Source organism: Somniosus microcephalus, chromosome 5 (assembly GCF_052327205.1).
Source record: "Somniosus microcephalus isolate GS21.2 chromosome 5, FLI_Smic_1.0, whole genome shotgun sequence".
In the NCBI taxonomy this organism is placed as follows: Eukaryota; Metazoa; Chordata; class Chondrichthyes; order Squaliformes; family Somniosidae; genus Somniosus; species Somniosus microcephalus.
The window spans coordinates 127,833,820-127,846,432 of NC_140991.1; the positions used below are offsets into that span (position 1 = coordinate 127,833,820).

At 46.4% G+C, this 12,613-nt stretch overlaps 1 protein-coding gene across 4 annotated transcripts in view; it reads left to right on the forward strand.

Annotated features, from left to right (window-relative positions):
• The window catches only part of invs (inversin), a 425,788-nt gene that overhangs the window by 179,661 nt on the left and 233,514 nt on the right, over positions 1 to 12,613 (forward strand). For all 4 annotated transcript variants that reach the window (XM_085988195.1, XM_085988194.1, XM_085988197.1 and 1 more), the window contains exon 9: positions 6,740 to 6,846. In XM_085988195.1, the coding sequence (XP_085844321.1) occupies positions 6,740 to 6,846 (107 nt within the window). The remainder of the gene's footprint in view (positions 1 to 6,739; positions 6,847 to 12,613) is intronic.

Consider the following 12,613-nt stretch of genomic DNA (forward strand, 5'->3'; position numbering starts at 1 on the left):
GAAGTTATAATCATGGCTGCTCATTCACCTCCTATTACAGAGCAGTATAGACAGAGAGAGACCATTTCCCTTCAAAAATGAAGAAAAGGTAAAATTATCTTCTTAAAAAATGAAAAATTAATAATTTTGTAACAACACTTTAAAACTGAGACCAAACTCTGGCTGGGATAGTTACAAGGCAGCAACATGTTCCGGTTCAGATTAAATCATAAATCATGCATGTGAAGTGAAACTACTTTATGAAATTCATCCAAATCCTGACTATAGCATTGAAATGCTCCCAGAACCTATTCAAATTATTTACAGATTTGTATTTGTTTTTCCTATTTAAATCTCACCAATGAGATTTGTGTCTCCTGTAACCATCACCATTATGGACACTAATTTTTTCTGTGTCTTTTTGTAACGTGGCCTGACATAAATCGGGGGTGCAATGGGAATAACCTGACAAGAAAACTGTTTTACTGAGATAACACATTAGCCTGGATTTTCCTACCTCTTCTGCCTGATTTTTGGATAATCCCACAGGGAGGGAATCCCTAATGCCAGATCTCTGGTCATTTTGTTCACCCAATTTTCCACTATAATTTCCACTGGAAGCACCACCCTAAAATGTAAAGGTGTCTTTAAATGAAACGGTAATGGTGTGGCGACTTCTTGGGGGGGATTTTAACGTGCGTATGGGTGCGGGTGGCGGTGAAATCCTGGAAAAATGCGAGCACATCGGGAAACCGGCTCCAACCCGCCGACTTCCGCATTTCACTCCAGCGCTTTAGGTTGTGTCCGCGCAATTCCCTCGGGAGAGGCGGTTTGTCCATTTCAATATGTTAATCGCTCAATTAGAGAGATATTGATGTGGGTTCTTGCAGTTTAACTTTGGCACCATGGGTTTCCCGGGCTTCCTGGAACTTGTCTGTGAAAACAGGGCGAGAAGACGGCGGCAATTGAGAGGACGGAAGCCATGACAGGGAAATATGGCAATAATAACTCAGTACTCACAGCTGCTTTCTTACCTGCTTGTGTGAAAGGGTTTATTCACAGTACTTGTGCTAAGAGGTTACTTTACACGCTTTGAAGGTTACTTTACACACTTTGGCAGTGTCTTCTACAATTTGGCAGTTTGGTGGTTTGATCTGTACTTTGGAGCTCTGAACAATCAGATCAGCATGGGTGCCGTGTACGCTGAGGACCAAGATGACCAGCAGCAGGAGCAGTGACAGCAGCCTGCTGCTCACAGACCTGCTGCTCCACAGGAGAGAGGGGATCAGCACAGAGGTGCAGCTCGCAGGAGGCCATACCCGACACACAGTGGCCTAGAAATTCGGTGGGCTGCGCCACCAGTTAGCACCTAAAGAGGGCACTCAGTGGCTTTAGCGCCACTGGCCACGCCTCCTGCGATATTTAGCTGGGGCGCTAATGGTGGCGTTAACCTGTTGCGCTGCGCCGCCTCCGATGACGTCATCGGTGTGCGCAGCGCCCCGCTACCGCCCCGATCGCGATATTTGGCAGCGACCGCCTCTGTAGCGCCGTTCGCAAATGGCGCCCGGTTCACGGGGCCTTCCTGTGGCGGCAGTGGCGCAAATTAAGGTGGAGGTGCGGGGCGACCATTTTTTTCGGCGGCCGCCTGCCAGCACCTCCGTCCCCGGCCTCCTGATCGCCCCCCGCGGCATTGCCGGCTGTTTTCCTGCAGTACCGCAGCGCGCCGTGCCACAGCGTGTGGCGCTGCGGCACGTTGCACTGCGATATTCAGTTTCAGCGCCCTAAGAGGGACGCGGAGCGCCTCGAGCCTCGCCCCGTGTTCCTCTTGGGGCGCTCAAGCTGAATTTCCGGCGGTCGCTACTGCTCCAAACGCTGCGCTAAATCCGGCGCCCAGGCGAGCTGGCCTGCTGAGTATTTCCAGCATTTTCTGTTGTTATTTCTGCTGCCAACTGGACCTGGTGGCCATGCTTCACCAGTGGCTGTCAAAGTCACTGCCCTCAACTTTTTAGCCTCTGGATCCTTCCAGGGCTCTGCTCGCAGTCGGCGGCACAGAGAGGCATAAGACAGGTGACTGCTTCTTTGCTAGGGCCACCAATTATGTGAACTTTGCCTGCGATCAAGCCATTCAGAATGAGTAGGCGCTCGGGTTTGCATCTCTGGCTGGCTTCCCTCAGGTGCAAGGCGTCATTGACTGCACGCATGTGGCAATGAAGGCACCCATAGATCACCCAGGATGTTTGTCAACCGCAAGGGCTTTCACTGTATCAGTGTGCAACCACAAGAAGATCTTTATGCAGGTGTGCGCAAGAGTCCCAGGCAGCTGCAACGATGCTTTCATCCTGCGGCAGTCCACCCTCCCTGATCTCTTCACACCTCGAAGCAGAGTTACTGGCTGGCTGCTCGGAGACAAGGGATACCCACTTAAAACATGGCTGATGACACCTCTCAGAAATCTGAGAAATGAGGCCCAGGAGCAATACAGTGAATACCATATGAGCACCAGATGTGTCATCAAACAAGCCATTGGCATGCTGAAGATGTACTTCAGGTGCGTGGACAGATCTGTAGGCATCCTTCAGTACACACCAGCCAGGGTCTCCAGAATGGTCGTGGCGTGCTGCGTTCTGCACAACATTGCGCAGCAGCGAAGTTTGGCCCTGCAGGAGGAAAAAGGTGCAGGGCACAGAGCCTCTTCAGACAATTCCGAGGAGGAGGTGGAAGGTGATGCAGGCAATGCACCACCAGCGGCGTACACTACTGCCCGGGATGCCCTCATTATTGCGAGGTTCACTTAGATTCCACCAGTGCACCCATCTGAGAATCATCTGCAAAAGCCACATTTGCTCCTCACTGCCCCCCCCCCCCCCAATGCCACTAACACAAAGCAGCCCTGCAAACAACCAAGCGTCCCTTTCACAGCCCTCCATTGCTAGGCGTCAATTCACATCTTCCCATTCATCATCATCACAACTGAAATAGCCATTTGCCAGCCAGCAACCAAGAATGGGCAAGACGGGAAAATGGTGCAAAACATGGCTCAAACCAAAGACAGAAACATACCAATCTAACAATGTGTAACACACCCATGTGCATACCCTTGTGCAACTACAAATCTTTACTCTTCCTTTTCCTAGCACTTCTACATGGTGCAACCCCTGTGGCTTCAGCAGAGGTAGAGGCAGGCTGCTCAGATCCCTGCTGTGACTGCTGAGATGCTCTTGGCCAACGTCCTCTGGGTTTTGGAACCCGTGAGGGCCCCACCAAAGACTGCTCCACCTGCACCTGTGCAGGGGCAGACTCGGCCATCAGGACACGAGGCTGCATGTGGGGTACTGACTGGAGGGGTGCAATGGGTGAGAAGTTGAAGACCTTTGAGCCGAGTCCCCACGTCCATGTCCCCTTTCACCATCATCCCTCTCATGGCCCAGCCGTACTTCCCTGCTAGCAATGTGCTGGAGAGTGATGAAAGGCCAAGGCTAGAGTGACATTCATCCTAATTAAGGTGGCATTCATAGTGTGCAAGCCATTGCTGAAGGCCTGTATGCACTCGTGTGATTGCCACACTTGATGCTCCATGCAGGTGGCCACTCTTTCCATGGAAGAAGACATCATTGCAAAGGCCTGCGGCATCATGCTACTTGTGCTTGCGACGGACTCCTCCATTCTCTCTGCAAGTGTGCATAGTGTGGCTGGAACGCTTCCCAGTACATTGCACATTTTCTGCTGCTGCTCAAGAAGTATCCTGTTTGTCGACGACCCCCTAGGTACAGCATCTGTATCCAGCTGAGTAGGGCTTGGAGAGTCCTGTGCCCTCTGACACGGACTCTCCACTGCTGTCCCTGACTCCTCCATCTGCTTCTGCTCACTTGCAATGTGCGAGTACCATGTGAAAACCCGACAATCTCTCTAAGTTCTCCCACTGAGTGCGAGTATCTGAGCTGGTGCATGTCTGCATAAGTCCTGAGACATTGCATCCTCAGCGGGAGTGACCTCCTCTGAGGAGTCAGCGGCAGCGACCTGGACCACCTCCTGCAGCGCGCGTGAAGGCCCTGTGGGAGATAAAAAGACATGAATTAGTACTGTCAAGGTAAGAATGTTTGAAGTTATCATTATGCACATGATCATATTTCACTTGCTGTTGACATCAAGTCAACATGACTGAGTGTTGTATGTCATGTGGCTGTCTGATATTTAATTCTGTCACTAGGCAGCTGGGAGGTCCCCATCTCCGACGGCCAGGCGTGCCAAGACTCCGCTGATCTCTAGCGCTGCCTCCTCTGCAGCTGTTAGTTGCAAGATGGCTGGAGGGCCACCTCCAGTTCTCTGCCTCTCCCTCGTGTTTTGTTCTTCTCCTGCAAGGAGGGAAAGAAGAGACCTATGAGTGAGAGTAATGCCACATGTTGAACGGACGGATGGAGAGCATTTGTTGAGGGTGACTATGAGGGATAGGAATGACATTGCATAAGGATGAGGGTGAGTGTCAGTGGTGAATGGACAGATGGGCATGTGAGGAAGTGCATAGACAGAGAGGGATGGGTGTACCTGCAAGGTAAGTTGGTGTGAGAAGTGATGTGCTGGAGTAGGCTTGCGAAAGCAGAATGATATACACATCAGGATGTAGGTGAGTGTGCCATTGCTCTCACCTTTCCTGCCCTGCTTAGGCCATTGATCTGCTTCCTGCGTTGGATCCATGAGCGTGGCACCACGCTTCTTGTGCCACCTCCAACCATGCCTTCTTGGTGTCCCCAGCTGGTTTGTCCCTCCCGTTGCTAGAGAACAGTATATCCCTCCGGGTCCTCACAGCCCCCAGCAACACATCCAGGGAGGCGTCGCTGAAGCGTGGCACAGCCTTTGACCTTCTACCTTCCATGGCAGCATTTCTTTCTCCTTCCCACCTCCAACTGCTTTAACTTGCATGTTTGGAATGTCCCTTTAAATAATGCAGTTAAAATCACGTCATGCGGATCGTCGTCACGCCCGCTGATGCTAATTGGTCAGGAAACCCGAAAATCATATGTTAATGCAGTGGCTGTGTTAAAAAGCCACTGACAGACCCGTTTCACATATTTACGGGTTTCCCATGCGTTATTGGGCGCCCCACGCCCCCTGCTGCCAGCGTGTCTGCACATTAAAATCCAGCCCCATATGTTCCAGTTTCAATCATTACCACCTCATTAATAATAAGAGTACATCACACCGGTATAAAATCAGCATCCAGCATTGTTAGGCAGAAGGGGAAAGGCAGTTTACAAAGCCTAGCAGCTATTCCAAACAACTTCATCAAAAGCTTGAAATATACAATAGGTCAGCCAGCATCTGCAAAGAGAAAAGATAGGTTATTGATGCTTATCCTTTCCTTAGCACTGAAGACTGAAAGATAAATAGGCATTATGCAACGAGTGGTTAGGATTTGGAATACACTGCTTGAAAGGGTTGTCGAAACAGATTCAATAGTAGCTTTCAAAAGGGAATTGGATAAATACTTGAAGAAAAAATTGCAGGGATATGGGGAAAGAGCGAGGGAGTGAGACTAACTGGATTGCTCTTTGAAAGAGCTGGCACAGAGACGATGGGCTGAATGGCCTCCTTCTGTGCTGTACTATTCTATAATTTCAGTAAGGTTGGAAAAAAAGAATAGAAAGGGAGAAGGATCAACAGATAAATCAAAATTCCATTGATAATATTTAATTTTTGTTGAAACTCAGCCTTTGAATGTTTGTTTAATTTTCCAATGTTCTTTCATGAAATTTATTTAATTCTTTGCCAGCTCATTTGTTGATATTTGTTTGATTAAAGATTGACAACACTGAAAATAAGTTTAAAAGGATTATGATTCTGGAGGGTGGAGTGTGAATTCTAAATGATGATGAGGATTTTGAGTTTGATGCACAGAGGGAAAGAGAGGGAAGTCGGTGGTGACAGGCATCATAAGCAAATGGGATAGGATAGGATGTGTACAGAAATGGCAGACAGAGAATATTAGAAACAACAGAGACACTGAAAAAAACTGACACCCAAAGAAGGAAAGCATAATAGAAACTGGAACAAGGGAAAAAGGGAATACAGATAAAGGAAGAGAGAGGGAGTCCTGCTGAGGATTCAGATGAAGGGGGAGAGATTGGCAGGGGAGGAGCTAGAGAGATATCTTGTGGAGTGGATGGGGGCTGAGAAGAGAGAGAAAGATACCATATGGGGGTGGAATGAGACAACCTATTGACAGGAGGGCATCCTGTTCAAAAGAGGAGGAAAGATACTGTTGAAGAAGGGGTGGGGGCGAGAGAGACCCTATTTAGCAGTGAGGGGGGAGAAATAGATAGAAACTCCGTTTTGGGGGCGAGGATACCTCGGACATTGTTGGGAGCAAATTGGTGGATGCTTTCAGGCCTTGGCGGGCTGACATTAGAAAACAGCATTGTCTCGAACTCGATGCCATGCAAGATGAAGGCTCAGTTACGTTATTTTGAGGAAGCCCCAGAAGTCCCGGAGCAGTGCTGTGGGGGCAGCAACTCAGCATAATAGGTCTCCACCTCCATTACCTCTTCACTGTTCCTGAAAACAGCATGCCCCAGATGCAGCAAAGAGAAAAATTTGCATCAAAACAGATGATTCAAAGTGTAGGGATACCATGTAGTTACCATGAAGAAGAGATTAAGAAGCAATAAAATCACGTGTGTGTATGAGGAAAGTTGTTTTCCATTCCCCGGTACAAAACAGTGCCTTCGCTACATAAATAATAGCCTGCTCTTGTCTTTTATTACAGGGACGGACAGCACTACATTGGTCCTGCAACAATGGTTACCTGGATGCTGTTAAGCTTCTTTTGGGTTACAATGCCTTTCCTAATCATATGGAGACCAATGAAGAGAGGTAATGTAGGAAAGCTCTTTGGAGAGAGAAAGAGAGTTAACGTTTCGGCGGGGTTGGGGGAAGGGGTGGAAGGAAAGGAAAGAACAAAATGAAAGGTCTGTGATAGGATGGAAGGCAGGAGAGATTAAAAAACAACAGGGATGATGGTGCAAGGCAAAAGAAAATGTTAATGGGACAAGTTAAGCAAAAGATGCGTCTAGATGAGGTGTAAATGGGAATGGCAGAATCATCAACAGCTGCTATGTTAAAAAAAAATAGGGGCAGATTTACTTGTACAGGAAACTTTGGTTTACCCAGAGGTTGTATGGCCGGAAACCTCGATCTAACGGCAGAAACCAGCAGCCATTTTGTTAGGTTTTTTTTCTTTTTTTTTCTTCTCCTAGCATTTTTTTAAACAGTCAGTCTCTGGAAAGCCTCTCTGAAGCTGTTGCTAAGCTACAGCGACGCTTCCAAGGTATGGGCCGACTGTTTACAAGCTGTTGCTAAGCAACAGTGTTTGTTGTCAGATACGGAGATGAAAACCTCCGTATTCTTCAACATTAGCGCTGGTCTGTCCGGAAGTTTTCATAGATCGGCATCACACCGGTCCCGTCGGTGCCGGATATCGCGAAGTTTCCTGTACTTCTTGCTATTTAGTATACTGTATTCGCTGCTCACGATGTGGTCTCCTCTACATTGGGGAGACCAAACGCAGATTGGGTGACCGCTTTGCGGAACACCTCCGTTCAGTCCGTAAGCATGACCCCGAGCTTCCGGTCCACTCCACTCCCACACTGACCTCTCCGTCCTCAGCCTCTTGCACTGTTCCAACGAAGCTCAAAGCAAGCCCGAGGAACAGCACTCATCTTTCAATTAAGCACTTTATAGCCTTCTGAACTCAACATCGAGTTCAACAATTTCAGACCATTACCTCTGCCCCTATTGTTTTTTAACATGCCAGCTGTTGATAATTCTGCCATTCCCATTTACACCTCATCTTTTGCTTCTTAACTTGTCCCATTACCATGAAAGCTCTTACTCAACTTGGCTTGGCTTACAGGTTATTGCAACTCGGTTGCTTAATGATTCAATAATTTTAAAAAGTTGACCCTTGTAACAAAATAACATCTTTTTGATGCTTCGTGTATTGGCATTTTGAAGAGAGAGTTAGACAGACGCTCCTATACATTTGGGAGACAGGATGGTGCATTCGTTCAGCACACTGTCATATCATTTAAATCCAAGTTACACTGGAAGGATAAAGGCTTCCTCTCTCTGCTAGTTGGCAAGGTCATTTGTGAAATAACTGAGGTATTTTAACCAAATTCCTAGTGGGTGTGAGACCACAGCATAAAATTACTCTGAATTTTATGTTATTTGCCAATCTGCTTCAGAGATGCCATGTACAGGAAATGGAAATGTCACACTGGTCTAGTAGGGGTGCATTCTGATATTGGGGTTAAAGTGCCTCATTTGGGGAAGGATAGAGGGGGCTGTTAGTGTCTTCTCTAGTGTCCTTTCTAACTCTTGATTTTTTGACTCCTGTATTTTACAATACTGTCAAAGGTGAGTCTCAACTCCCTATGCCTTTAAGAGTGCCTTCATTAGCCTTGATACCTGTGTATATTTTTGGTAACATCCATGTGTCTATCTACCTCCTTGAAAGGAAAGCAATTAAAGGTTGCCATCTTAATGCTAAGCTATTATTTTGTAAATACCTTTTGTATCACAACAACAACTTGCATTTATATAGCGCCTTTAACATAGGAAAACATTCCAAATCACTTCACAGGAGCATTATAAAACAAAAATTGAAACCGAGCCAAAGAAGGAGATGTTAGGACAGGTCAAAGAGGTAAATTTTAAGGAGGGTCTTAAAGGAGGAGAGAGAGGTGTAGGTGAAGAGGTTTAGGGAGGGAATTCCAGAGCCTAGGGCCTGGATGGCTGAATGTATGGCTGCCTATGGTAGGGTGAAGGGAGTGCGAGATGCACAAGCATCCAGAGTTGGAGGAACACAGAGTTCTTGGAGGGTTGTAGGGCTGGGGAGGGTTACAGAGATAGGGAGTGGGAGAGGCCATGGATGGATTTGAATGCTAGGATGAGAATTTAAAATTGAGGCATTGGTGAACCGGGAGCCAATGTAGATCAGCGAGCACAGGTGTGATGGGTGAGTGTGACTTGGTGTGGGTTAGAATATGAGTAGCAGACTTTTGAATGAGCTCAAGTATATGGAGGGTTAAGAAGGTCTGGAGGTAAAAAAAAAGCATGGATGAGCATTTCAGCAGCAGATAAGCTAAGGCTGGGTGGAGATGGGCAATGTTACGGAGGTGGAAGTAGGCGTACTTTGTGATAGAGAGGCTATAGGGTCAGACGCTCATCTCCGGGTTAAAAGCGGCCAGGGTCGGCATCCATAGGATCCAACTGGCTAGCTACATCGGGGTGCTTGATTGGCATTCACAACGTGCCGGTTTGGTGCAGATGACACCCTAGGCCCAATTTAAATCGAACCTCGGGCCAACGTCTTTGGGCTTGCATTTGCATTGCGATTCCCATTTCTCATCGAAAACCGTTGTGCGTTGATTTTCTCCTCCCTTGGTTTTGTTCTAGATTCAAGTTTCCACATTTAGCTACCAATCAATCTACTTGATCTTGTCAAACTGCCTATAAAATTTGCATAACTCTTGTTTCCCACATTCATCACCATGTTCTGGAATCTGACTATATTAGTACTGTCCCCTAAAGCAGGAGATCAAAGTCATGTTTGCACCTACTCCATTAACAACAACTAAGCCTTTCTGCATCTGTAAGTAGCACTGTCTGCCAATCCCACAAGGCTGGTTTGACTGCACAGCTATCTACTGACTGTTTCTTAATTAGTGTAAATAACAGGAGGAGGGAAGGGGACAGGTTTTAATGTGTGCAGAATAAAACATATTAAATTAGCTTGCAATAAAGAACCAGTAGAATTAATTAACCTTCTAGTTAGCAGATGTTATTTATTGTGCATTTCATGGAGTAATACCATACTGTTATTTATATAATGTGTGCAGAACTCCGACCTGATAGGGATACATTTGTTGTTGGGGATATATGTAATATGCTATTTATTCATCCATATATTTGTAATAACATTGAGATAGGTAGTGCTTCATGCAATCTGCCCTAATAATTACAAATGACCCCACTCCAAGACTCTGCCTCATCTCTGACAAGTTTCAGCCTTGGCTCAGTGGTACCACTCTTACTTCTGAGTCAGAAGGTCCAGAGACTTGAGCATATAATCTAGGCTGGCACTCCAGTGCAGTACTAAGGGAGTGCTGCACTGTTGGAGGTTCCGTCTTTCGGATGAGACATTAAACCGAGGCCCCGTCTACTCTCTCAGGTGGACTAAAGATCGCATGACACTATTCAAAGAAGAGCATTGGAGTTCTCCCGGTGTCCTGGTCAATATTTATGTCTCAACCAACATCACTAAAACAGATTACCTGGTCATTTATTTCAGTGCTGTTTGTGGGACCATGCTGTACACAAATTGGTTTCCCCATTTCCCCTACAATACAACAGTGGCTCCACTTTAAAAATACTTAATTGGCTGTAAAGAGCTTTGGGACATCTTGAGTTCATGAAAGGTGCAATATAAATGCAATTTTTTTGTTCCTTCCTTCCGAAGATGCTTGTGCCTTAGATTGCTCTGTTTTCCATGATTTACTTTGAGCACTCCCATATATAAGACAAACAAGAAAGCTGCTGGAATTGATCGTTACCTGTTAGCACCTGGTCCCTCCTTGTCAGTAACTGAGAATCTTGCTAAGAGTATGCTGAAGCCTGCCTTCTCAGTGTGACGAGGATGGAGGGGGACGGGGACGGAAACATAACAAAATAAATCTCATTCAATTATAACAAAATGTTTATTGGATCACCACGCTAGTGTGTAGTGGACATACCTCTGTAAAATCTTTTGATTTTTTTTTTTGTTCGCTGCATTTTCTACCCTGTTTCCATAGTCACTTTGGCTAAATACCACCTGCAGCCAACAGTCCACTGACATTACTCAAAGTCAATAGTCGCAGGCACACGAGGCATACATGATTTTCATTTAAAAATATAATTATTGCAATTAGGTCCCATGCTAAATCTCTCAGTTTCGGGCCCACAGCATTACATCCATATAAAATGGGTGTGTTGGTCGGCTCTAGTAAGCATCGTATAAAGGGAGTATCAGTTGCTGGTAAACAAAATGTTGTTTTTCTATCAATTGCATTTTGCTTCATATACTGATTGATTTTGCTAGGTAGTCAGTCATTTTTGCATTAAAAAAAAATCCTGACAATACTTTCCTTTATTATACTTGGTTGTTGCTGCAATTTAAATTGCATCATTTAAAGTGGTAAGAATGGTAATTCCTTTAGAAGTTCCAAACGCGCTGCCTGATTTAGATGAGGCAGAGGTTCATGAAAAGCCAACAAATGCAGCAACACTGGAGGCATTTTGTCCGCATCCGTCACTAACCTGGTGCCAACATTTTTGGAAGGAGAAGAAACGCTGGAGGGTGGCTCAGGAGACCAGAGCCAACCTTTGCATTCACAATTGCTGACTCCATTGAAAAAGGCCCCAATGGCAGAGGAGTGCCTCAGGCTGGAAGCCTGAGCATCGGTTTTCTGTTCCACGCCCGCCACCTTCGCCTGTAAGAAAAGCCCAGCCATGGCACAATGAAAGAGTGTTCAAAAGGGCAATGGTTTGTACAGAGTTTGGAATGGTACCTCCCAGCTGTTGTGGTAGTTCCAACCTTATGTTTGTGCACTGCTTGATGGGCTGCACAAGAAATGTGTGGAAAAGTGAGTAGCACATTTACCTTACCCCTGATGCCAGCAAACATCTTCCCCATTTGAAGCCAGATGTAAGGGATCTGGATAAGTACATTAGTCAGCAAGCCTCCTCCACACAGCTTCCACTGTGGTTTTACTAAAGGGTGGCTTTCAACCCCAAATAGAGCTTCCCTCCTACAGCAGCATCGGCAACTGTTCAGCAACAAAGCGCAGAGTTTGTTCCATGCTTCTGTTGTCATTGAGAACAATTAGTCTAGTTTTTCTGCAACCACCCTTTTACTTGCTCATTTGTAGCCCTTTAAGAGCTGGTGACTTGCTGATCTTTTCACTCTGAGGCAAGTACGTTACAGACAAATTCTCTAGGCAAGCTTTTCATGTGCCAGTAACCTACTCAAATTAGAGGGAGGGACTTGCATTGAAAAATGTGGCATTGCCTGTCCTCTGAGTTGCTGGCACAGGTGATCTTGTGCAAAGTGTTGTGTATGTAACCTGTTCCACCTTAAGAGAGCTTAAGCCTGTTCCACCTTAAGAGATGTACTACTTTCTCAGGCTGCTGTAGACGTAATACCGGGGGTGAACACACCGGTATATAAGCACTGTGCAGTAATCTTGTATTCAGTATAGTCCCTACCTCCAACCAGTAAAGACCTGTTTTTATTGTTACTCATTAGTCTGTTTTAATTAACTAAATAATTCACAGACTTAACACTGGCGACGAGTCAGGTTCTTACCCTGCGGCAGTTATTCCACGGCGGTTGAAGAGAGGTTTCAAACCTCACCACTCACCACCCCACTGGAAGTGACAGGCATTAGGACCCTGAAGCCTCCATCAGCTTGTGAACCGGAGTAGAAGACAGGACTGGGGAAGAGAGAGGTATAGGGCGATAGCGATCGGCAGATAAGGGCCGGGCCGCTTTCAAGTGCGAGGCGCAGCCGGGCCATCGATCGCATCCGCTGATAAG